At 43.3% G+C, this 26,739-nt stretch overlaps 1 protein-coding gene across 1 annotated transcript in view; it reads right to left on the reverse strand.

The window, feature by feature from the left end:
• C8H1orf21 (chromosome 8 C1orf21 homolog) overlaps positions 1–26,739 on the reverse strand; it is a 103,140-nt gene that overhangs the window by 24,629 nt on the left and 51,772 nt on the right. The window contains exon 3 of the mRNA XM_054638088.2: positions 16,365–16,459. Coding sequence (XP_054494063.1) covers positions 16,365–16,459 — 95 coding nt within the window. The remainder of the gene's footprint in view (positions 1–16,364; positions 16,460–26,739) is intronic.

Below are 26,739 nucleotides of genomic sequence, written 5' to 3' on the forward strand. Positions count from 1 at the left end.
TGGACTTCCCAAATGAATTCGGAAAGAAAATTTTGCAGCATAATTATCTTGCTGAAAGACAAAAGGATCTCTCAAAGTGTTGTTTAAAATTCTTTAACATCAAAGTATAGCTTTAAACACTGTAGAGTTACTATTTATCACAAAAAGCAGAGAACAGTGAATAATTTCAAGACAAGAAAACTAATAAAATAACTCATAATATGATTTAATTCTACATGCAGTACTCTGCTTCTTGTTATATCTGGTCTCAGCTACCAGCCTAGTGTAAAAGCCAGCCATGAATTCTTCCAGCCCTGCCAGAGCTACAAATACTAGCCAGAAATATTTGTCATATCACAGCTCAGTTTCCAAAAAGTAAGATGCTGGACTTCTACAGCCAGAAAAATACAAGGCGCAAAGGACAATAAAAAATGGACTTACTTAATATTGTTGGAATGCATCAGATCAAACGAATCCAAGTACTCTTAATCCTGTAGGACTGCAGCATGACAAATACACTTCATTTAGATACTCAGCCCCTGTGAGTCAAACCAGTCTGGAAGATTCAGCCTCACAATTGCTGGATGTTACTCAATTAGCGTGAGGCAATGATTTCCAGCCCTCAGCAACCAAGGCAGCCTCCTCCTCTGGAGAGCCAGACAGCTTTACCTTGGATTAAAGTGATCGATTTTTCCACTGTGTGCACAGAACAGCATCGTCAGGCAATTTGAGTTCACTGGCCACGTTATTAATGGACTTTGCTAATTTTTTCAAAGCACTCATAAAATACAAAAAGCATGGTGTCTTGTAACGAGGTGTAATTGCAGCAGCAGCTTCTGCAACACGTGTGTCTCCAAGGAGAATGTGTTGACACAGACATGCCCCTAAGAAGTTTGGGCTTTATATTTCCTTACTGTCAGGTACAATATCTTCAGCCACAGGCAGTCCTACTCATTTCAGCCAGCCCACCTGCTGCAGTAAGCCCTTCTCCCAGGAGAAAGACACCAGCAGGAATAAGTGTCTCCCAAGGAAACCTCTTTGCTGTGCAACTCAGAACCCAGACATTCAGTAACACTAGTCAAGGTAAATCCCATGCCCGGACCTAACAAATTAAGAAAATATTAGGAACCCTATTTCTTCATCTTAGATCAGGAAAAAATTAGGACCAAACCCAAATTCTGCATCTTGGCTCAGTCACAGGTGTGCAGATGCCCAGCCTCCAAGCCAGGAAAGCTGCTCTGAGATCCTGTTTTCACCTACCCTATGGGTAAAAGCATATTGTAAAGCATCAGCAATGCTCAGCTGTCTAACTAGAACATTTACCTATTTAAAGTGAAAAAATGCCCTGAAAACTATCAATGACTGGAAAATTCTTCAGATGAGTTCATGTGTAAATATATTAAAGGTACTGACTCTGGAAGAAATGTAAAGCAGGATATGTGCACTATTTTAGAGAGGATAAGAAAACCCTTCTCCAAGCTCATTTTGACATTATATAAAGATGTCAAAAGTTCACTACTCACACGTCTGTGCTAATTGATCAGAGTGGCCGAATCTAAGCTGTGACTAATACCAAAGTGCAAAGCTGGCTGAGAAGAAGAAGGTACTTTACAATGGCACATTGTTTAAATGGAGGAATACATCAAGGAGGATTTTGCTGGTATCTGTCCTGCAGCTGGATTTTCACTAGGGACTGGAATGATAATGAACTGGAGACTGCAACTGCTTTCCAAGACCCCAGAGAGCACCAAGCCAGGAAAGGTTCTGTTCTGCAGAATTCAAAGTTATCTTGACAACTTGGAGAGATGTCCTGAAGAAGTCAGGAGATCATTCCACAAGGGCCAAGTCCTAGGAGTGCACTGGCAGAAATAACCAACAGGATACAATAACACATTGATATATCAATAATAAAACAGCCAACATGGAAGCACTAGTTTATGCAGTAGCTCTGCTGGACGGGATCTAGAAGCTTGCTGGACACCAGCCCTCAGTATCCTGCTCTTGCAACCAAGCCAGGCCTTGTCCTGATGCATCTAGAAGCTGGGATGGCTGCAGAATGAGTGACTTGGCTACAGGCACCAGGAAGGTGTCAAAGAACGACAATGGCTCCACATGAAGTGGAGAAAACACCCCATGAACCAGAACTCCTCAGCCTCCAAGGTGACAGCAGTGACTCCTGCTATCCATAGCTACCACCACCCCAAGGACCAACAAATGGGTCAGCAACACGGGGATCTGCATGGCAAAGTGTTTAACTAATACTGTGGTGGCAGAGCTCCAGCCCTTGCACTGTATTCTTCACAATCCCAACATGCCATCCCTCCTCTATCAATCCTATTCCTAGCTATCAATCCCATTTCATGCATTCTCGATCCTTTTCTAGTCCACTCCCACAATTTTGTTCCTGACAACTTCTTTATTCATGTAAGGCAATGAGCTTGAAGCAAGAGCAGAATAATTATTTGGTATCTCCCACCCCAGAGTTAAGTTCCTCTAAACTCAATTAATCACGAAGAACTGCTGGCAGCTCCCTATTTGCCAGCAAGATACACCAAAGTAATAAGTGATTTCACATTCTGCTTTTGAAGGCAAGCTATTAAATTCACATACTGTATTACTTTAATCAAGAATAGTTAATTAAGCTGCTCCCCTGATATGAATTTTTATCATTCTGCACCAGCCATACATTACATTTTTATGACTCAGGCTGGGCCCATGATGCATGTTTGCAATCTGTCTTTCCAAATTAATCTGTCACCACTTGTAAACTCAAAGTGGATCCAATACATTTGGTCTCAAAGGTAACTGGGCCGAGTTTGGGGACACTGGGGACTGGAGGGTGAGTGATGCTGAAGCACCACTTCACAAAAGGGTTTCAATGAATTACAAGCCACCCACCACGACACAAAACACACTGTTAATATTTTAGTCTGTTTGCCTTGTTTTATTTCCTTAAGTGAACTCGGCTTCATGCTCTATGCTACCATTCATAAAATCAATTCAATAACTTATATGCTCATAGTAATCATCAGCATCCATAATGCAGGAGTCATAAGTGCAGGCCATAAAGCAAGGGAGATCTGGAGTGGCAGGTTATTAAAAACATTAACATACGATATGAATCTAAGTCTAAATTTATTACAAGCAAAAACGCCTCAACAACTTTCTGTTCCCGGAGCTTAAGGACAGGCTAATAACACAATGTTTTTCTAAAAAACAGACTTCAAACACAGCAGCCAAGGAGCCAGATATGGATCTCTTATCTTTTAAAAGTACTCACAGAAGTAGAATAGCAAAAAGAAAAAAAAAATGACATCACTATTTGGCTATGTGACTTAATCATAAGAAAATAGGTTTATGAAGTAAAAAAGTGAACAAAATGAAAACTCGGACAAGTTTTTCAAATATTAACTGGGAATACTCTTTTATTATGCTGTGAGAATCGGCTGGAATTTACCCCCAGGAAAATAAGGAACATAGAGAAGATGTGTCATACCATCTAGCCTTTTGTGAATCTATGCCATCAAGTCAAGCCAAGCCTTCCATAATCCCATCCAACCACTTTTATTTAGGTTTTCTAAAAGGCAGACTGACAAGGTTGATGTGAACTGGCTCTTTTCACATCTGACAATTTTACATATTTTTTTAAGGCAATACAACCAAAGGAGGCAGTTTAACATGGGACTACTGGATCCCCAGCTCCATCAAGAACCCACTGAGCTGGCCTTGGCAAAGCCCCTGTCTATAGAGACAAAAGAAGAAGCACATCAGGGTACTTAGGTCACTTATCTTTTAATGAAGATAGAAAAAACTACTGTATTTTGTTTATTTTATTGAGAAATCAAGCACAGCCAGAAAAACAAAACCCAAGCAGGCCCACAAGGAATATGCAAGTCTACTCCATGAGCCTTTGAATTGGCTCTTGGCCCTTCCCTGTATTTTTCCAATTTAAGAGATTTGTTTAGATAAACTCACAAATATGGGTATTTACATAGCATGACAGAATGGTGTATTTAGACATTTTAAGTAGAGGAACATTCTTTCAGGCCCATCATAAAACGAAAGCATGCCAAACTTTAACTAAAGAAACATGTTCTAACACCGAGAAACTTTTATAATTAATCCTCGCCTTAAATCATCTCAGAGAGAGTTATGAGTGTAATTACCGTCAGTTGAGACACTGCTCATGTTACTGAAATGGCTGAAAGCAGACCCTGGCTAACAGACAATCTGAATCCCTCCCATCCCATGACCAATTTACAGCTAAGCCCTGACTCACTGCATTAAGTCCGAAAATATTTCTCGGCATTAGCGACAGCTCATTGCGGGAGGAACAACGGACACGGGCATGGGGGGGAAAAATCCCCTCCAAACTCCACTGCTTCACTGAAGGGATGAAGATAATACATCATTAAAATAGCCCTCTTTTTTGATATTGTGATTTTATTTTTTTTTTAAGATCAGCAGGGCTATTCTTAGAGGAGTTACATGGTGTGCAGGTTGCAGCGAGCGAAGGCTTGGCCGGTGGCCAGCCCTGGCTGGGTTTGCTGCGAGGCTGAGCGATGCCTTAGCTCTGGAAGAGATTTCTGCTTGCTGTTCTAATGAAGAAAAGGAAAAGAGGATGCAGAGAACTCCATACACAAGCAGCTGAGAACGAGCTGTACTCTGGAAAGATGTGCCACTGTCTCCTTGCTGTCACCCAAGGCCTGCTTCGGGGCTGAATGTTTTCCCTAGGAAGGAAATGAGTGTAAACACTTCAGAGGCAGCGTTCCCATACGGATGTTATTCTTTGGAAAAGCTGGGCAGGATGCAGTGACTTAGAGAGCCAGGAGATCTCCAGCAGCAACAAATCCCACAAATATACAAGCTGCTAAACTTGTGAATGCAGCCAAGCCCGTATGAAAAAAAGTAAGGCACGTTTTGACCTTGACTCACTCTTAGACACTGTGAAGCAACTTGAAGCTGGTTATTTCAGAGCCCCACCAGTCAGCTGAGATGGCTGAGATTTCCTGTGCCTAGCTCAGGTGACTGCTTGTCTAAGGAAACGAGCTCTCCAACTCTACAAAGAAGTTGCTGATGCCAGAGAAGTTGCTGACACCCCTGGATCCCTGGAAGTGCCCAAGGCCAGGTTGGACAGGGCTTGGAGCAAACTGGGATAGCAGGAGGTGTCCCTGCCCATGGCAGGGGGTGGGACTATACAATCTTTAAGGTCCCTTCCCACCCAAACCAGTCTGTGATTCCATGATTCCATGAAAAGGAAAGGGTAATGTGGCAAACCCACAGCATTTCAGCAGAAGCGCCACACTACCAGCATTGCTGCAACCAAAACACCCTCTGTGTTCCACCACACCTGAAAGCCAAATCTGCCCCTCCTCTCTCCCACAGCACCTTTGTTTCTTTGAAAGGCTAAAGGAGAGGAGAAAACAAAGGGAAAAGGGCAGCCTGATGGCACTCCCTCTCAAACTGACCCTCCACACCATGGAGCCCAACATCCAAATATCCACAAAATCACAAAGTTTACGTTGGAAGGCACCCTAAAATCCATCTCATTCCACCCCCCTCCACGGGCAGGGACACCTTCCACTATCCCAGGTTGCTCCAATTCCCATCCAGCCTGGCCTTGGACGCTTCCAGGGATCCAGGGGCAGCCAAAGCTTTTCTGGGCAACCTGTGCCAGGAAGAATTTCTTCCAAATATCCAATCCAACTCTGCCCTCTGGCAGTTTAAGGCTATTCCCCCTCAGCTGTGTCACTCCAGACCCCAGTGCCAGGTCCCTCTCTCTTGTAGGCCCACACTGGGGGAAGAGGACAGCACAACACCCCTGCAGCACAGAACTTTCCCCTCACCAGGCTGTGCCTTTGATTTTAACGTCCTGGGCCCTGGAAACTCCCCCCAGCTCACTGTCCTGGAAGTACAAGGGTTTTGGAATAAAAGTACTCGTTTGGATGAAATTCTGGGGAAGAACTGGTAATATGCAGGCCCATTCTTGCTGTGTTTGCAGGCACAGCAGCTGCTTCTGGTTCCCAACACTTGCCTTCAGGTGCTGCTGCAATACAAACTACATTTAAATACATACACACACACAATTATAATATGATTACCTTATTAAGAAGCACTGGCTTTGTGTTCCCATGCAGAGATTATCTGTTGGCTTAATTTTTTATTTTTTTTTAAAGCTGCCTGTCTTTGATGGTATCCCATGGAAAGATTACATATTGGATAGAGCAGCACATGGTCCACACAGACCAAATGTGGGAAATGAAAGCAGAGCATCTAGAGCTCTGTTTGAGCTCCAACACTGCTTCTTCCAGGAGCAAGGAACAAACAATTTAAGCAAAAAAAAAAAAAAAAAAAAAAAAAAAAGGATTTTCTTCTCAGTGAGAAAAAATATGAAGCTGCATATTAACTTAGGTCAGTATTACTTTGATATCTGTATAAACCACTGCTTTCAATCAGAAATTATTCATGAATTATTCAGGAGATTTTTTAACATACCTGCGTGTAATTCAAAACTCTGTATGCACAAGAGTCTGAATTATCTGCTCAGCTTTTTCAGAATATTGAAGTACTTGCCTTTACTGGCATCAACTTATTTCCATAGAGATTTTCTTTCCATCCCTGACTTTTTCTTACTTAAAAAAATCCTGAACTCTTGAATGTTATATTCTTACATTGTTTCCCCTCCTCCCAGTCCAATTGCTTACTCTTCTTTCCACCAGCTGAAATGCAGAAATCCCTTCCAACACACATTTGAGTCTCCCAGCTGCCTGCAGAGCAGCTGGTCTTGGCTATCCACAAAATCAAAGGGAAACAACCAAAGTCCAAAAGCTCAATTACAGTGAAAAACAAACCAGGCTGAACTCCTTCCAGCCCTGCTGCAGGAATACACAGTGCAGAAGGATGGACACTCTCACTGTTTTATTCCTGGAGGTGGCTGAAGCACTTCTAGTTCAGCTAGAGGCAGCCCACTCCTTTTTCCTGGGGGAGCTGCACACCCATCCTGCTTTAACCCATCACCAGGGATGAATCCCCCTCCTGGGTGACCCACCAGGGATGAATCCCCCTCCTGGGTCACCCACCAGGGATAAATCCCCCTCCTGGGTGACCCACCAGGGATAAATCCCCCTCCTGGGTCACCCACCAGGGATGAATCCCCCTCCTGGGTCACCCACCAAGGATAAATGCCCCTCCTGGGTCACCCACCAGCTCCCTGAGGGTCATGCCATGGCTGCAGCCCTGGGCAGGCTGTGGTGAGGCTGCTGTGCCCTTCTGGGATGCTCCCAGAACACATCCCAGGTTCACAGCAGCTTCTGGGGAAACCTGGATCTGCCAACCCTGTCACCCTGAGCACCCAGCAATTAAGGCTAAAGAGCTAAAGGACCTGTTAATGCAGCTAATGAGCTTCCCCAGCAGCTCTCTTTTCCTTTCTCTAGAGAAGACACCATGAAATCAAGATCTTTCCTGCTGATGTGTGCCCTCACATCTCAAAAAGCCTCAGCCTGGGTAGCCCAGCCCCTGCATTTCCCTGGAAGAGTTAAGAAGAAAAGAAGTCCACTCAAAAATGTTCACCACAGTTTCAAGTAATTTTGAGCAAAACACCATTTTCTCCACTACAAATGTGAAACGTTTCCCACCTTTGCTCACATCTAGTGGTGAAGCACAACCAAAACATGGAACACGCAAACACAAAACTCCAGCTTGCAGTGGTGGGAATGTTCCTGCTCGAGGATGATGTGAGCATAAAATTGCCTAATAGATGGAAAGTTAACCAAAGCAGTGACTACTGAAACTGAGAGATCACAAAGGCTGGAGGGGTAAACACCTAATGAAGCACTTAGGGATGAATTTGTTGTTATCTCCATGCTCTACAACAGTCTGAAATTAGCAGCTCACCAGATATGAAAATCCCAGACCCTACATTTCCACCACAACCACTTTGACTCTAGGAGTCTCTTAAAAGAAAGTGTGAGCAGACCACATTATATCTGTAATTAAATGTGAACAGATGAAAGGCTGAGTTACTTTGCCACAATCACAAGGAGGTCAGGAGATCACAGCTCACCACTGGTCAGGAGTGCTCCAAACTCAGACTCCCAGGCCACAGCAGCTACCTGCATTTACAGCTTTAGTCTCTATCAGTGACTGATGATTTCAGGTATTTCTGCACGATCCATTCTGCCTGTATCTTGCCTCATCCTCTGTTCCAAACAGCAGAGTTAATAATTAACACCTACTAGGCAATTGCTACTAGGCAATTGCTGAATAGCAAGTACCAAAACAGAGGATACAGAGAGCTTCTGTCTCCTCTTCTCTTGCTGACAGCTTGCAAAATCCTACAGCTCATCTTTCTTAAAGCTTCAGTTCTGCAAGTGTGGAGATGCTCATGTTCTTTAAAAAAAATAAGAAGAATAAAAAAGAATCTGAAGGTTCATGGTCCTCAGAATCATGGAAGAAACTCTTAAATCAAGAACTTGACACCTTGCCATGACTGCTGACTCCTCTGTTTCACCAACAGGCCTGTGTCCATCCTCCTCAACAACATCAGCTTTCCCAGAGAGGGAGGGAAAAATCCCAGGCAGAAATTCACCTGTTAAAATAACACAGGCAAGGAAAGAACAGAAGCTGTATGGAAAATGACCTGCTTCCACAAGTGACAGTGGGAATGTCTCTGCAGGTTTTGCAAGAATCCTTTCCACCAGCAATGTGGGCTGCTCCTGAACTGTGTTCCTGAGAGCTGCCCATCACTGATACATTTTCTCCATCATCAAGCCCACAATTACATGTTGCTCCTGGACACTGTTATTTTAACACACTTTGAAAGAAATAGAATTACATATTTTTAAGCTTTCTACTTTAAAATTATCAAGAACTTGAGAAATGGTATCATCCTACCTCTCCACAGGGCACTGTGCAGATTTATTCAACAAAGGGGGAAGAAGGAAACAAGGTCTGGTCTGAAGCAATGCACCTGGAGCTCAACAACTTTTGTATGATTTTCTGACTTGCTAAAAATATTTATTAATGATGTTCATTTATCTTCGAAATTTTCAAAATTAAATACTGGAGGAAAAAATGAATACTTCCTCACCAGAACCATTTTAATGGAATCCAGAAGAAGAATATTAATACCCAGTGCAATCCTTTACTTTGATGTCTATATAATATGTAGTGACCCGTAAGTGGAATGAGCTAAAACTGTCATAAATTCATTATGAGAAACCATTCTTTGAAGAATATCAATGCAAATTTGAAATGAAATGAGCAATATGGAAATGAGCTAATTGCACAGCGTTTAAAATAACTGGCTCCAGTAGCAATGTCCTTTCTGTGCACTTCTATTTCAGCTGCAAAAAACACTGGAGAGGCTGGGTTATGAAAATTGAAATGCTGTAATTACTCAGCACTGATAGTGATAGGGCAGCATTCATTTAGGATCTCAGGCTCTGGGGGGAAAAAAGAAATCCAGAAGATGATTCTATAATTCTCATTTCTCTGAGAAAGGGAACCTCAGATGGCATGCAGCGCAAAATGTGCCAACCCAGGCCCTGTCAACAAAGACTGGAAAAAATACCGTGTATTTCCAGGGAGTTTTCTAGGTATCAGCTTATAAAAGTAGAATGCCAAATTTCTCTTCATATCCTACAAAGGTTTGGCTTGGAAGGGACCTTAAAGCTCATCCCAGTCCCACCCTCTGCCATGGGCAGGGACACCTCCCACTATCACCAACTGCCCCAAGCCCTGTCCAGCCTGGCCTTGGACACTTTCAGGGATGGGGTACGAGGCATCCAGAACTACAGAGGTATTTTCCTCCCTGGGTCTGGAATGCACCTTCCCCCAGTGGGGCCCAGCCCTGCTTTGCCCCCTCTGTCCCAGCACTGCTCAGAATGGCTCTGTCTGGAGCAATCCCCACTCTGCCCTCGCAGGTGCCCAGGGCAGGAGTGCCCACCCACCCACCTCTATCCCAGGGTGAACCCTGCCACCTCGGGCAGAAGGAACTTGGTGTTACAGCCCTCCCTCCTGCACCTCCTTACTTTTGAATTTTAATCCCTGGCTTCCCTTTGCTCGCTGCTTTTGGAGCTGCGCTTTTGTAGCGGCGGCTTTTGTTTTGTGGTTTGTTTCTTTGGGTGGAGGGAGGAGAGTCCAGATGTGGAGCAGCTCCATGCTGGGCTGTGAGGAACCTGTGGGACCTGTTCCCACAGAGCTGCCCCGGGCCCTGGGCTTTGGCTGACACAGCACCTGGGCAAAGTGGATGCCTGTCCCTGTGGGAAAACGTGCTGGGGAGCAGGCTGGCTTTGGAGCCCCCCATTCCTGCTCTCTCCTCACTCTCAGCAGCACAGGAGTGCATGGATGAACACCACAGGAACCTCTGCACATTATCCCACCTCCAGGCACATCTGCTGATGCTCACTTTGTCCTTTTATCCTTTTAGCACTCCCAGGACCCAGGACCCAAAGAAAAAGAGTTTTTCATTAAGAAGATGAACCTATATGTATATATATATATACACACACACACACACACTCTTAATGCCACATCTCTACATCTCTATGTACTGGCACTCCATACCTAAAGAGGCTCCAAGAGAGATGGAGAGGGAATTTGGACAAAGGTGTGGAGTGACAGGACATGGGGAAGTGTCTTCAAGCTCACAGAGGGCAGGGTTGGGTGAGTTACTGAGCAGACACTCCTCTCTGTGAGGGTGAGGAGGCCCTGGCACAGTTGCCCCATCCCAGGAAGTGCCCAAGGCCAGCTTGGATGGAGCCTGGAACCAGGAACAGTGGAAGGGGTCCCTGCCCATGGCAGGGGGTGGCACTGGATGAGCTTTAAGCTCCTTCCAACCTAAACCAACCTGGGATTCTGTGATCTGAAAGCGCACAGGGAAATAAGGGGGGCAAGGTGCAGAGAAATTAAGAACCTCTCTTTTATATATAGAAAATATATTTCCAGATATCCATCCTTTAGAGTGGATAATGAACCAACAGGATGAAGTTTTCCCAACACTTGAACTGGAGCTGACCCTGTGCTGGTGGAACAGGGCTCCTGGAGAATGTCACAAGCAGCAAGGAAAGCAAACAAGGGGCCAGCACAGGATTTAACACACCCCAACTCTTCAGAATGGACAAAACCCAGGAAAACCTCTTCTTTCTAAGGGCTTGAAGGCTCTCGGGCATTTTTGGTTTCTTTCCCCTTATAAGCAGAGCATGAGCAGGTTCTATCCTGAAATGGTGTGTTCTGAAACACTGCCACGGCACAGTGGTTTGAAATAAATAATTAGGACATTAGGGAGAGAAATCCTCACACTGGAATATGCATTAATATGTCCTAACTTCAGTTTTTAAAAAGCTCTTCACCAATGTACTGCACCAGTGCTGAAATAAAAATGCAGTTATTCATTTAAAACACTGCAATTCAAAGCTTACCTAGCAATAATAAGCAGCACTGGGTTTAAGTATTTTAAAGTACCAAATTAATTCTATTTCCATGCTTAAATTTGCCCTTGTGGTATTTTACACCTGTAGAATGGAAAACACCACAATTACCCCCAATAAACTCAGTGGTGGCTACTCTATTTCTTTTAGCTGGCTTATTTCTTTTTTATTTAGTTTTTTTAGCACCTAGATTAGGCAGGTTGGTAATAGAATTAAAATGTATTTTCCTAAATTGATGTGGAATTCAACATATACCAATCTTGGCACTGCACATCAAAAATATTTATGATTGATGTATCTATAACATGCATTTTACATCTTGTGTGTAATATATATATATATTTAAATAGGGGTCTTCCCTTTCACATATTACATTTTATATGGTTATTAAGGTGTTTCATTCTGCATTTTCTGCCAGGCTTTTAATTTCACACACTTCATCTATCAGATATTACTGCCTACTTTTACAAATCACTACAGAAAATGATAACTGGTGTTGAATACAGAGTCAGGGAGGCAGGGGGTTTGCAATTCCAAGTAATGTGGAGCTGGGTGATAAATGGAGAACAGCAGCTGGGCTAAGAAGCTCAAGAGAGACAAAAATCACATTTGCAGGTAAGTGGAGTGGAAATTTGTGGAAATTGGGTAAAACAAAAAGCAAAACATTGTTATTAAAGGTGGAGTGAGAGGTAGCAAGAGCAACAGAGAGGCAATTTTCTCCCAGCTCCAGCAGGAATTCATCTCAAGCTCTAACATGCAATTTCACCACGGAACTCCAGGATGAAACACAGGATTATATCTAATTGTTTTAGGGGTTTGGATAACAAAGCATAAAAATCCCAGTAACTGGCCTTTTGTGCCAGTACAGCCCAGAAAATGACGAATAAAACTTATAAAAACATCCAAAACCTGAACTGCCATAAATATCAAGATAACTACCCAACAGAAAAGAAATTCAGCTTTGGGGATTTGATATTTTCAGGGATATCTGTACTATGACAGCCCAGTTCACAGGAAAATTGATCCAGCTCCTGAAGTTTGCCAAAGCAATGCTAAGCTGCAGAAATACCACACACCTTCTCATTTTACCTCTTCTGGCAGAAATATTTTACAATGGAAAGCCAGGAGTGCTGTGAGAGTATGGAAATGAGGACAATTAAATCTGCCCTATTATGAGTATTAAAAAGGCTGTTATGTAATTGTACTCTGTATATTTGACATGATGGTGTAAGAGCTAAACAGTCCCTTCCAAACAAAAAGTTAATAGGTCTTTATTAATATGTTATTTATTTTGGTCATACCTGCTTGTAAAATATTAATACTGCCTGAGTTTGGCATTTTAGCTTTCACAGTGACAAATCCACCCTTAGCTTTGGCTAATCCTTAGGGCCAAAAAAACCCCACCCAGATCTGCTGAGTGGTAAAACTCCCATTGTTTTGGAGAAGGCTTAGCATAAAACTTTCCCCCACAAAGATGGGGAAATGCAGGAGAGGTTTTGTGGAGCTCCTGTGGAGTCCTGGGGAGCTGAAGTTTAGTTTTAACACAAGCTGGAGTTCAGCACCACATGTGGCACATTGGCACCAAGCTGGGCATGGAGACAAAGCCCAGCATCCCAGCAAACCATCCCAGCCAGGCCTTCTGCTTCTGAACTCATAAATAACCATCCTAGCTGCTCATTTACCTCCAGGAATAATAGCACACACATTACCTTCCATGCATCATCTCACATGAAAATTAGCACAGCTCCCATGTTATATATATATATATATATACACAAAGCAACACTTGTTATTTAAAAATACATATAATATGTAGTACAAATTACTTCTGTCTTTCACCTATCTGCTAGTTCTTCACTGTTCTGCCTCCAAACAGCCCTGGTTTAGCTGAGCAGCCACCAAAGCACGTGGCACAGTGACAGCACCAGTGCAGCCCCAGCTCTGCAGTGCCTGGTCCTGCTACATCCCATTCCCACCCTGCAGGCTGGGATGTGGATGGGAAGTGGGACTGCCAGCTCAAGTGCCATGACTCTGGCTTTGTTTTGAAGGTGGAGATGCTCTGGAAGGTGTCAGAGGTACCTAGAATGAAACCAGGAGCAGAGAGATCCCAGTGGCAGGTGGAGAACTGGAGAAACCTGACTAAAGAAGTGAATCAGGCCTATGGATACAAAGGAAGGAAAACAAACCTAGTTTATATTTTCTTATTTTTTCCCCTTCGTCAAAAGCCTACATTTTAATCCAAAGGGGCCTTTGATTCCAGCAGAAAATGTCTTCCCATGGAGCATCTTGTGTTTCCCCTGGCAGCCAGCCCCAGCACAGCCATTCCTGCTGGCACTGTGTCTTTGGAGCATTTCTGCTCCACTGTGCCAGAGCTGCCCAAGTGTGGAGCTCTGCTTAAGCCTCAGGTTGAAGCTGAGAAGGTGGTGATTCACTGACAGAGCCTCATCTCTCCCACAGATACCCACATTGTACCAGCCCTTCTCTGGCCCTTCCTCAAGCAGAATCAAAGCCTGGGAGTCTGGCCTCAGCACCCAGTGTGAAATGACAGCATCCCTGATGACTGCCATGCCCTCCCATTCTCTTCATCTACTCATGTCACCTTCTTTCCCCCTGACTCAGAAATACTGCAGCACCAAAGGCAGAGATGGCAGCACATCAAAGAGCCTAAGATACAAGGGAAGCAGGTTTATTTTCACTTGAGCTATTTTTTTTTTAAGCAAGACTTCAAAATACCTTAAAAAAGTAACAGAGATGATAATGGGATTGAAAAATTCAATGGCATCTGAATAACACAATTCAAGCACCAGTATCAGGGGATAAGATAACCCACCCAGACACTGAGGTTACACCTCTCATCTGAGCTGTGTTTCTAAAGGGAATGTGAATTTACAGCCCCATGACATTAAAGAAATGTGGGGTTAAGAAACAAGAGAGGAGGAAAAAGGGCCAGTCGATTCTCCCACCGCCTTTTCTTGTTCCTAAAATTTCAGTTGCCTGGAAATGGCTGATGATAAGATGGGATTATGTAAGTGCTTGCCAACTTCTCACACACTAAGGAAATTAAAGCCTCAGTGATGGGTAGCTTAACCCATCCTCTAAGCAGTGAGCTAAAACGTGTTTACTAAGGAGAAAACTCCAATAGTGAAACCCCTTTAAAAAAACCAGAAGTGATGAGGACTTGACAATTCCCAGGATTAAAAAGATGCATATATTACAGACAAGGTAATCTCCTTACAGAAAGATGAGGAAAAGGAAAATAAAGCCTTTTTGGTGGGCAGGACAGTTTTTGTTTTAAGGCATATCCATCCTGTCTGGCTGAAGACTTTCTTGTGTTATTGCCTTTTTTTTTTTTCTCCTGATAAACACGACAGAAGACCTACACTACCCTTCCAAATCCTTACTGTGCCATTTTCCAACAAACTCACTGCTCCCATCAAACATGACTCACCAATAATAAAATAAGCAGCACTGTGCTCTTCCTACATTTAATCAGGAGAACACTTGGGTGCTACAAGACACCTAGCACCAACCAAAGTGCAAAACAGCTTGATCTTGTTTTGAACAGACCTTCAGCAAGTGTGTCACCCCAGCAGACCTGAGCTTTCCTGAGCTCTTCCCTGCTCTGACATGGGACCTTCTGCAAATATTCTCATTTAACTACAGCTGAAGGCCAGTGGAAAATCTAACACAGAATCACAGTATATCCAGGGCTAGAAGGGACTCACAGGGACCACTGACTCCAACTCCCAGCCCTGCACAGGACTCCCCAGCAATCTGTTAAAAACCTCTAAATCCTGCTCCAAGCTCAAGTTGCACCATCCATTGGAGCACCAGCTATTGCACCAAAATTGCAGGTAGCAAATGGCTGATCTGGAGGCTGAGGAAGAAATCATATTGCCTGCTGCTCAGCCACAGGATAGGGCAGCAAAATAAACTCCATTTACTACAGAAATGCACTTGTAGTTGTGTAATGTATGTGTGTCTAGGAGAGGAAATATAAAGTAGCCAAGTTGCTGGAGCTCACATCTCCATCAAAAGTCAAAAATCCCAAACAGTGGATTTTTTCTACAGCTGCCCAATCATGGCAAAAGGCAAATCCTCATCTGGTGATAATGGTTATGGTTCCACTGGAATCTGCTGCTGCAGTTTCCCCTCTGGACCTACAGATGGAGGGGAGAAAACCCAACCATTCTGTGTGAAGAAAAGCTGCACTGAATGAGTGGAACCAGATGTGAAAACTTGCACCCAGCTACAAGAGCTGTGGGATGTCTTTGAAAACTTCGACTGGTCAAAGCCCCAGCCAGCCAATAACAAAACCTACAGTCCTTCAGCTTTGGAAGAGAAGAAACAACTTCTCAGAAATGCCAGAAGTGACTCAACTGTGATTTTTAAGCTGCTTCAACAGCATCTAAGTTATTTCAAGTAGTTCTAAGAGTTTGCCTGTGATTGCCTTCCCTTAATGGAACTACAAGCTGGCAAAGTGCTCGAATCGGGGCAAAAGAAACACACACGATTTTTGTGACTGCTGTGTTATGAATACATTGTTTCTTTCTGCTCCAAATTGCCTTCCTTGGGAATTTTAAAATACAGAAAACCAGTAAGTATCTACATAAGTAGGTCATTTTCTTAATGGCAGAGAAGTGCTGTTTTACTCCAGCTCGTTTGTAACACAGACACACATATTTCCAAATAAAGGGTATTTTCGGATCTGCAAGGAAAGAGAGTGACTTAAAATCATGAAGGCACTCACTCCAAGATCAGGTAAAGCCTAATTCAGAAAGACAAGCAGGAAAAAGTTGCATTTTGCACCTTCCATGAGAGCTTTGCAGGGAGCTGTGACATTTTGGAGAAAATCCTCTTGCTGTTGCACAAGCCGGAGCTGGAGGGTGCTGCATATTCCATTACAAAAGCAGAGCCACGTTAGTTCATTAGAGAAGTGATAAGTTCAATCCTTACCAAGTTTTCTTGGTTCCTGGCTGCTATTTTCTGATCATCTTCTCCCCCATTTTTCATGTATTTGACCTCTTCCACTGGTTTGATCCTATACTCATCTGAGCACCAAGAAAAAAAAAAAGAAAAAAAAAAATTGAACCAGTGTAGTTCAGCAGCTGGTATAAAAACCAAACTAAAACCAAAACAGCTGACTAGAATAGACCCTAGTTAAGCAAAGCAACTAAAAATTACATGTATATCTTTTCAAAGGCTTACATGTGACTAATACAAAGGAAGTTTCTCCTGCCTAAAGCTTCAATAGGAATTTCAGTAGCTCTCTGGTCTAGTATAGCCAAGGCACCAAGAAACAGGGATGTTTGGTGTGCAGTCTCTCCCAAATCCCTAGTTTTCTGTTGAATATGTTCAACACAAACAAGTTCTTTGCTCCTGCACCCTCCCTGGATATTCATTCTCAGTGGACCAACAAGCCATGGACAGTGGCTACTCAAGACAAGGCTGCTCATGGGTGTTCCCTGCACAGCAAAGCTGATGGAGAATACTGAAAATGTAGGTTAAAAGCTGGAAAAAAAGCCAACCCACACCATAATCACTTTGTCCTTTTTTAAATTTTGTTTTTCCTACTGACACGATGCACAGTCATAGAATGATTTCTGGAGAAAAGGCCCCATGCTGACCATCTTCCTTTTCCCATTTCCCCCACCAACCACCATTTTTCCTGCACACAAATGTCACCCAGACAGAAATTCAGCCTGAAAATAAATAAGAAAAGTAAGATTCTTGGTTCATCCTTAATATTTATCAGCTCTTGAAATACTAGAATTCCCAGCTCTAGTGCCACTATGGAAATGTTACCTAACGTAGAGGTGCTATACCAGAGTAAACCCAAAGCTCCAACAAGGGGTTTTTTCCCTTGGCAGGACAAGATGGGATTTCAGGGAGAACCATTCTTCCCTGCAGCCTGTGAATCCAGTTCTTGCAGGACCAACACTGCCCTTGCTCAGCCACTTTTTGCTCTGCTGATCTTTGCAGCATGTGAGTCTATTGGAAAAAACACCCAGAGTTGTGCATCCACCCTCCTCCACCCAGGAAAAACAATGCAGAAGAGAAACTCCATCCCACAAAGGTGGAAAATATTAATACAATGTGAAATGAGACAAAGTTCACTTGGAATAAAGGGCAAAACCATGGCAAATCAGAAGGCACTGCACAAACTTCCCTCTTTTCCTTTGGTTTTTCAAGCAATTTCTCTCACTTATACTAAGGGAAAAACAAAGCACAAATAGATTTTTCTGGGTTACTGTGTTGTTAAAAAAAGAATCAATATTATTTGGACAAAACTGTTTTCAAGAAACTGTTAACCACAGAGTCTAGAAGTTAAATAAGCCTTGCTTTGAAAAGTAAGGCTTATTTTAAAAATAAATTGCTTCAAAAACAATCTTATTTTTTAAAATACATCATGGTTTTGCATTTGGACGAATCCACATCTATACATTCTCTTTATTATAGAGTTCAAACAAACTGAACTATTCTATCAAATAGAAGCATCTGAGACACAGAACCAGATGGAAGAATTTAAGACAATATTATCAGATTGGTAAATGTGAACAACTCTGAGGTTTTGGGTTTTTTTTCTTTTTTCCCAGTGTAATTCAGCTAGTCTGGAGATGACAATTCATAAGCCCAAAAGGGCTGAACACAATAAAGCCTGAGAATTAGAAATAGTTGATTGACTGCAATTATCTAACTTACATTTTCCTCCCTGCCTCAGTGCTCTGTGTTGTGATTAGCAATAAAACCCACACTCAGAAAAAGCATCAAACTCCCACAGAGGCACGCAGGGATCTGAATGGGGAAACAGATGAGCAAGAGAAAGCAGCACAAAGGACATTTCCCAACCCACAACCAGTCCAGGGGCACTGGAGGAGAGAGGAAGTTCAGCCCAGCCTTGTGGAAAACGAGGAAGGTATGGAGGGGCTGATGTTCCATGACAAAAATAACCCTGAAATGTGTCTGCTGCTTATTCCAAGAGATTAAAGTGATTAAACACCACATCCAGGCAGCAGCTGATCCTGTGGGGATGGTGCTTCCTTGCACACATCGTCCCTTGGAGCAAGTCAAGCAGGGCACCAAGGAGTCCCTGACTGATAGCCAGGATAATCAGACTGATATGTGAAATTCTGATACACCTGGACAGGACAGAGTCTCCCTCGAGATCAAAAATTTTAAATTCACAATGCACATGGGCACAGATCCTTCAAATGCTGCATCATTTGCCAGATGCATCAAGTAGCTCTGAACTGGTGGCAGAAAACCTTGCACAGATTTCTTATGGTATTTCCAGAGCTATTTCCAACAGTGTTAGTAAACATCAATACTTTCCTGATGATACAATAAGTATTAAATTATCTCTGGCACAGCTGGCGTTACTCTCCCCTCCATCCTACCAACCGCAGAAGTGCAGACAACTGAATAATTTACACCCAAGATATGCAGCAGCAAGAAGGTTTTGAAAAATAAACCGGTAATTTTTCGTAACATATTCTGGACAAGTGGAATCCACCACAGCAAACAGCAAGTCTTACTCTGGAGAAATCCAACTTCTCTTTAGGAGAATGGCTTCCCACTGCCAGAGGGCAGGGTTAGATGGGACATTGGGAAGGAATTGTTCCCTGTGAGGGTGGGCAGGCCCTGGCACAGGGTGCCCAGAGAAGCTGTGGCTGCCCCTGGATCCCTGGAAGTGTCCAAGGCCAGGCTGGATGGGGCTTGGAGCAAGCTGGGGCACTAGAAAATGTCCCTGCCCATGGCAGGGGGTGGCACTGGATGGGCCCCAAGATCCCTTCCAATCCAAACCATTCTGTGATTCTGTGGATAAAGATAAAAACAAAAATCAAGAAGCCCCTGCAGATGTTGGCAGAATCAGCCTAGTAATACAAAGTGTCTTAGAAAATTAATATAAATGTCCTGGCTCTAATAGATGGCCTGTGTTTGAGCAGAAGAAATCTCTGCTTGTATCTCAAAAAGCAATAAAGCCTTGACACAATCTAAAGCTGAGGATCTGCTTTAAAGGCCAAGAGATTATCTCCTGTTATGAGAGCCACTGGGGAAGGGGTTGAGGGGCCAGCACTCAGCCCCCAGTGGCTCAGGGAGTGATGAACAGCCCAGAACTCCAGGGACCTCCAGCCATCCAGGGGCTCTCTGCACACACCATGGTGAAACCAAAAGGCAAATGCAGCACTGGCCAGTGGAAAGGCAGGGATCAACTTCATTTTGGGTAATAACTGAGCCATAACAACTGTTTTATCAGCTACACACAGAAATGAAGGGAGCGGACCAGAGACTGGTTACATTTGAAGCAACATCATTACTCATAAACTCTCCTAGTTCCCTATCACAGGCAAAATCCCTTCCTTAAAACAAGGAGCACTGGTATTATACATTGGAAATATTTGTTAGCATTGAGTAGTCTCTTGCTGGAGGGAGGTATGAATAGATATGGTTCCACTTTGCAAGGGAAAAGAACAGCTAAGTAATTATACAGAATTATACAGAATTATACAGCTAGGGAGGACACTGCTTGCTGGTGTAACAGAGAGCCTTATTCACAAGTAAGACAACATACTTTAATTCAAATATATTAAATATAGGAATTAAAATAAAATAATTATTTTCAGAAGACGGGTCTTTCACTGCATTATGTTATTTTTGGGAGGACACAATGATATATAGACTTCTTTTGACTAGGTGAAGACAAAATTTGTCTTCTATAGATACTTTACACATAAGGCAAGGTGTTCAGAAACTACAGATTCTGAGCTATTTATGAGCTTGTTCTTGTTCTAAACCTACTGTCAGGATGAAAGCTCTGCAAGTGCAAAAGGGATGTTTCCACAACACACAGACCTGGAAGCAGATCCTGAGGTGTATGGTCATTAATAGTTTGAGGTGAATATGAAAATTGGATTAAAGACAGGTTGGATGAAGGGGCCCTGAATGCCTTTCCTGTAGGTATGTGCAAAAAACTGCTAACCTGGTTTTGCTCACTAAGTTAAGTGTAGCCTGGAGTTGAAGAAGTAAAGGATGATAAAAATCATCTTTTAAGTTTTGCCTTCTAATTTCTACTGAAGCAAACACAGCATTTTCAGGTCTTTTGATGTGAGTGATTAGAAACAAATCCAGAGAAATCCTGAAATGTTGACTGAGATCCAGTAGGACCTCATTAAGTCTGCCAGCTAACAAGACCTTTAAAACTGTAAGAAGTTCAGGATAAAGGAAATTTGTACTCTATGTACATTTACCTTGGTCTTTTCCCTAAATACAGTTTTATATCGAAAAGAAAAGTGAAACATGTTCATGCTTCTTTATTGTATAGAACTAAAAATCAAGTAGTGAATATGATAAAAAAATAAGGACACTATCACTCAGAATGTGATATATCATGCATCCTTATGCTCCTTTTCAGGAGTAAAAACAAAATCAAGTCCTCTCTCACAGTGTGTGGTGTATTACATAAAATGAGAAAATTTCCAATAACTCATATGGGGGAGGAATGGCTTCACAGGACTGTCACAGCAAATCCTGAGTTGAAGAGAAGTAACTCAATTAAATCAAAAGAAAAACAACATAAATGAACCACAAAAGACAGAAATATTGCAAGCATAACACCCACCACAAAATCACAGGATATAAACCAGAGAGCAGAAATGCTTCTAGCTCCAAACTGTGGAAAGGCACAGGGAGGAAGAATTTTGAAGTTGAATATGCTGCAAAAATTCTCAGCAGGCAAATCTTATGAATGAAGATCTCCATCTGGAAACAGATAATTCCACTCAAACATGTCACCCAGTTGCCATGGCAATGTGACAAAGAAAAACAGCACTCATTAATAACAATTTCAGTGATAAATGAGCATATCAACTTAGAATATTGAAACAATTACTGGGTGGGGGACACAAAACTGTGGTGCTTCCCATGAGAAAAATGTCTTCAGCACTTCCAGACACGGCTGTAAGTGCCTTTACCATGGGAATATGGGCAATGACATCAATTCCAGCTCAGTTTAAAGGAAAGAGCAACACCAGAAAAAAGCATAACTTTGTCAAATATATCTAGAGTCACTGTGACTTTCAGAGAAATACTTGGTTAAACAGCAAGCCTTTAAAAAAGTAAATGAATAGAATGCTGATTTACACTGATTCCCATTTCAGACATCTAAGGACAAACAGTTTTGGTTCCACTGTCATCAAGAGGGACGATGGGTGAGCCTCTTCTCTATTTTTAGCACAATATCAAGTATCAGGCAGGAGGTGAGCGGTACTTCAGTGATATCACCAAGAGGGAAGTTTCTAAACACACCTTCATCTACCTCCCTGCACCACATATTTTTCTGCAGTTTCTCTTGCCTTTCTATCACACGACATGCCAGGATTTATCCTCCATCCCTGCTAAACCACAGGTCTGTTCTGTAAAATAGGAGCTTTCTGTCTAACAAATTCCTCTGCACTGCACTTGGTTCTGCCAGGTGCAGAAAGTGCTCCTGCTGCTGTGAATGCCACAGATCAAAGCTCCACGTGCTCCCCTCTCCCAAAGGCTTCCAAGCTCAAAGCTATATTTAGATAAAGGACTGAATCGCTTCTTCTAAAAATATTTGTTAAGAACCGTAAGAGATTTTGATGCAATTTAACTGAAACACAGAGCAGCAGGTGAGCCACTTAGATGCTGAGCACAGAACATGCCAAACATCCCAGAATGGTTTGGGTGGGAAGGGACCTTAAAAGTTCATCCAGTCCCACCCCCTGCCATGGGTAGGGGCACCTTCCACTGTCCCAGGTTGCTCCAAGCCCCATCCAACCTGGCCTTGGGCACTGCCAGGGATCCAGGGGCAGCCACAGCTGCTCTGGGCACCCTGTGCCAGGGCCTGCCCACCCTCACAGGGAACAATTCCTTCCCAAAATCCCATCTAACCCTGCCCTCTGGCAGTGGGAAGCCATTCCCTGTGTCCTGTCACTCCACCCTTTGTAAACAGTCACTCCATCTTTTTTGTCATCTCCCTACAGGCACTGGAAGGCCACTGGAAGGCCTGAAGCTTCTCTTCTCCAGGCTGAACAATCCAACTCTCCCAGCCCTCCCTCACAGCAAAGCTGCTCCATCCCTCTGATCATTTTGATGGCCTCCTCTGGACTGGCTCCAACAGCTCCCTGTCCTGCCTGTGCTGGGATGCTGGAGCTGGATGAGCTCTCCTGGAGCCCATCCCAGTGCCACTGGGAAGGAGGAACACTCCAAGATCCACAGCTGCACGGGGAGGACACGAGCAGTGGTGGGCCCAGCTCTGGAGGGAGCCAGGCTACACATCAGGGAGAAAAACAAAACCACAGAGCACCAGGAGAGTCAAGGAGCAGAATTAGATTGCCTGGGTGGCTGCAGCTTCCAGCACCTGAGTCATCAGCCTTGAGTGCCACAGGCTCATGTGCATCTGGTCTGGAGGACTGGAAGGGTGAGATGAGCTTACTCAGGTTATTCCAACCCTGTTATCTATGTGGTTATCAACTGCCTGGATATCAGAGAAGTTACGCCAAAATCCCCAAAAAAGTCAACAGTCAGAGAAAGTCGTTGCAAAAATCTTGCAAATTAATATTTCTTGAACTAAATATTAAGGAATGGAAGATATCTAAGTTATCCTCTTAGTCCAGCTTCAAGCACTCGCAGGAAGCAGCAGCTCTATGGTTCATTTGAGTCTAAAGGGTTAAAGCATTTGCTCAGCTGTGGGGGTGGGTTTCTGATCCACTTGGATGTGGGCTGGGAGTGAAATTTCACTGGAGATCAACCAGTATTGGGTGAGCAGCCTGTTGTTTTCCTTGTTACCAGCCCTCAAAGCTATCAATTCACAGGCAACTCCTGATCCAAGTGATCATGGTTATACTAACATGAAGAGAATAATAAAAGTAGCTTAGGAAATAAGCCAACCCATTTTTGTCAAAGGATTATCTGAAAATGCTCATTCAGATTTCCCAAATTAATTTACCTTACCTTAATCCAATCTAAAAATACAGCCAGTGCTGGGAGTCGAGGCAGTGGACACCACCAGATACTAAACAGAGAACAGGTGCACGAGCAACACACCAATTCTGCCAACAAAATCTAAATCCTCTGACAGAACAGCTCTTTAAAAACCAACACACCACACAGACTGCAGCACATCTGCAAAGACCACCCTAAAACACTTTTCCTTCTTCCTACACAACTCTGACATGTACCCAAGGAACGCCAACAACTGCTTCTGCGCAAGGCAGATGTGACCACTAGGGCTGGATTTTTGGAGGAAAAAAAGGGATTGAGACACTCAGTGAAACAAAAGCCAGTCCCTAAATGGAGGATTCCTGCAGAACTGGAAGGGCATTCAGTGAGACAGGGGTAGCTCTTTCCTAAGCTATCCAGCAGCCCTATGGCATATCCAGTGCTTCATGAAACATTAACTCCCTTAGGGTGATACCTACATGAAGAAATTTAGCAACTTCCCTTCTACTTTACCAAACCTCCCTCTACAGACCCAAGTCATGACATCTTTCAGCAGCAATCCCTAAGGCCAACAGGTCTGACAGAACACAGCTCCATTAACTGTCCTGGACACGATTTTGATCTTTGCTGCTGGAGAAGCACAACCCCTCATGTTTCTGTATCAGCCCCCAACCCCTCCCCAGTGCTGTCAGCAGTTTCCAGAGCTGCTCACAGCTCTCCACCCCTTGGTAGCTCTGTCCTCTCCCAGCCTGATGTCTGCCTGTGGCAGAAGGTGCTGTCCCAACCCCTGCACTGCTGCTCCCCAGGTGTCTCAGTTCATCTATCTGGCATTTCCTGATTCCCCCCAGTTTAAAGATGGCAGCTGATGATGAAGCCATAATTTAGCTGCCTTGTTTAAATCCATAGGTTTAATTCTCAAATTTGGCATGTGGCTCACAGAAACAAACCACTGTACATCAGCTGTCACAGCAGGAGATGTGCAGCCAAATCAAGGAGGGGGTTGGTTACTTGCTTCCCACCTTCACTTGCTTCCTTCTTAGCTCCCTCTACTTGTTTTTTCTTCTTGGTTCCTTCCACTACTTGGTTTCTTCTTAGTCAAAAAGTCCCCAAGGCTACTCTACATTTTGAGCTGCCATCTAGTGCAAGCCCTGTGAAACCTGGTGGTGTACATACAATTTTCCATCACATTATTACTTAAAGATTGTTTTAACTAACCTCACACCAGGGGCACAGGCCCACTGCTCTGTATCTGCCAGGTCTACCTTAGCTGTAGGTAGGTCAGAGGAACCACAGCCACAGAGGCCATTTCATTATCTCAGGGAAGATTTGAAAATACAACCTCAACTTCCCCAAATCCAGTTAATACTAAACACACAATCTCTGCCTTGCTCCCACTGTCTTTGTGTTCAGGATCTGAGGAAACACCATATGTGAGATGGTATGGAAAAAACCTGCCATGTGATCATATAATTAAAGACTTTTGTGCACTCCTCTGTAATTACAAAGCCAAAGAAGAGTGCTGGTAGTGTGCACTCACAACTCTCTTTCAGCTACCCAGATTTCTGCTTGCTGAAACTATATAATTCATATATACATATATATATGTGTGTATATATAAAAAAATATATATACACATACAGACACTTTTTTTTTACCTTTTGTTTTCATTTAATTAACACATAGCTTTGAGGCAGACACCAGGTTTTTTAAAGGAAACCATTTCTCAGGTAGAGAAGATTACAGCCACAGTGCTTGGCAGGAAGGATACCCAGTAAATGCAATTACCTAACCTACTAAAAAGATGAAATTGAGAAATGAAAGCAGGAGAGGGAACAAGCAGCAGAGAGATTAATTAAAGGAACGGACAGGAGGAAAACAAGGGGTCTGTGCCTTGAAAATATGACTGTTCATATGAAGTCCCCAGGTGGGTGTCTGGATCCAGGCTGCCTTGAACACAGCACAGCATGGCCAGCTTGGAAAGGCTCCTTCAACTCCATTTCACTGCTCTGGTTTGAAATTCTCCCTCAGTAAGTTTAAAAAAACCACCAAGCACAAAGCACTTAATTCTTTTCAGGTTTTTCAATGTCATTAATGAAACTCCCAGTCTCCGCTGACCCTCTCTTCACCCCCATCAGTCTATGTACTCCACTGAACATTCCTCACTTTGGCACAGAACCTGTCAGGGACTATCCAGTTCCAGGAAAAACACCTAACTGAGCATTTCTGTGAGCATCCCTCGTGCAGCACTGCAGGCTGTGCCTTTTACAGCCCCTCTAAGCTATCCACCCACCCAAAACCACTCCTGAACAGAGCTGCCCCAAGCATTCCCTGGAAAATAAGTCATTACCACTCCACACCCTTGAAATTACACATCTCCTATTATTGCAAACCCAGGATGAGGTGCCTTCAGTTTCCTTGTCAATAAAAAAGCCAATTCCTCTTTCCTTAACAAGCAATGCCATTCTCAATCAGTCAGCTATTAAATGAGATTGTTGCCCCGCAACGTATGGCTTGAAATGGATTTTCATACCCTTCCTGGGATAGTAACTTTTTTCTATTAATATTGGGCAATCAAATTTTCCATGCTCATGGGCCTCAAAGAGTGTTTGTAAATCAGCAGCTATTTCATTTTTATTAATTCCAATATGGAAGGGACTGAATAAATACCCTGAACCAGCAACATCTCCTCACTGTCAGTATTTCTTTAAATCAAGAGGGGAGATCTAATGAAAACTTGATTTACAAAATACAGCACACATTTCCAGATGCAAAAGATACTGAAGTTAATTACATTATTTTACTTACAGACCATCTAGCAGCTCCAAAAGTAACCTATTGGAAAGATTAATATTTTACTCTGGTTACAGATTTTCCATGCCTTCTTCCCTTCCCTTTGGGCAACGCTTTTTAAAAGAAAGCAAAATACTGATGTCTGAAAGAAAAGAGTTTAGTAATAGCTAAAAAAAAAGCCAATCCCACCCTGTGCATCCCTGGGAGCGTTGTCCAAACACTCCTGGAGCTCTGGCAGCCTTGGGGGCTGTGACCACTTGACAACAAAATACAGGGGAGGGGATAACATGCATGCAAATGTAACAACTACAACCATTACACAATTCAGGAGACTTCAGTGGAAAAAAACAACCCACTACACCCCCTTTTTTCCCTCTGAATAGCTCGAGATCATTCATGGAGCCATAACTCCTGGAACAAAGGTGACTGCATGCTCCTTCCCAGCACCACGGAACACAAAGTGCTCCGCACCCGAGCTGCCTGAACAGCCCCTGCAGTGCTCCTGTGGCAAGAGCAGAAAGGAAAAACAGAATTTAAAAGCACCCTAACCCTGATCCTTTCTGCCAGAGCCCCCACT

Source organism: Agelaius phoeniceus, chromosome 8 (genome assembly GCF_051311805.1).
Source record: "Agelaius phoeniceus isolate bAgePho1 chromosome 8, bAgePho1.hap1, whole genome shotgun sequence".
Lineage (NCBI taxonomy): Eukaryota > Metazoa > Chordata > Aves > Passeriformes > Icteridae > Agelaius > Agelaius phoeniceus.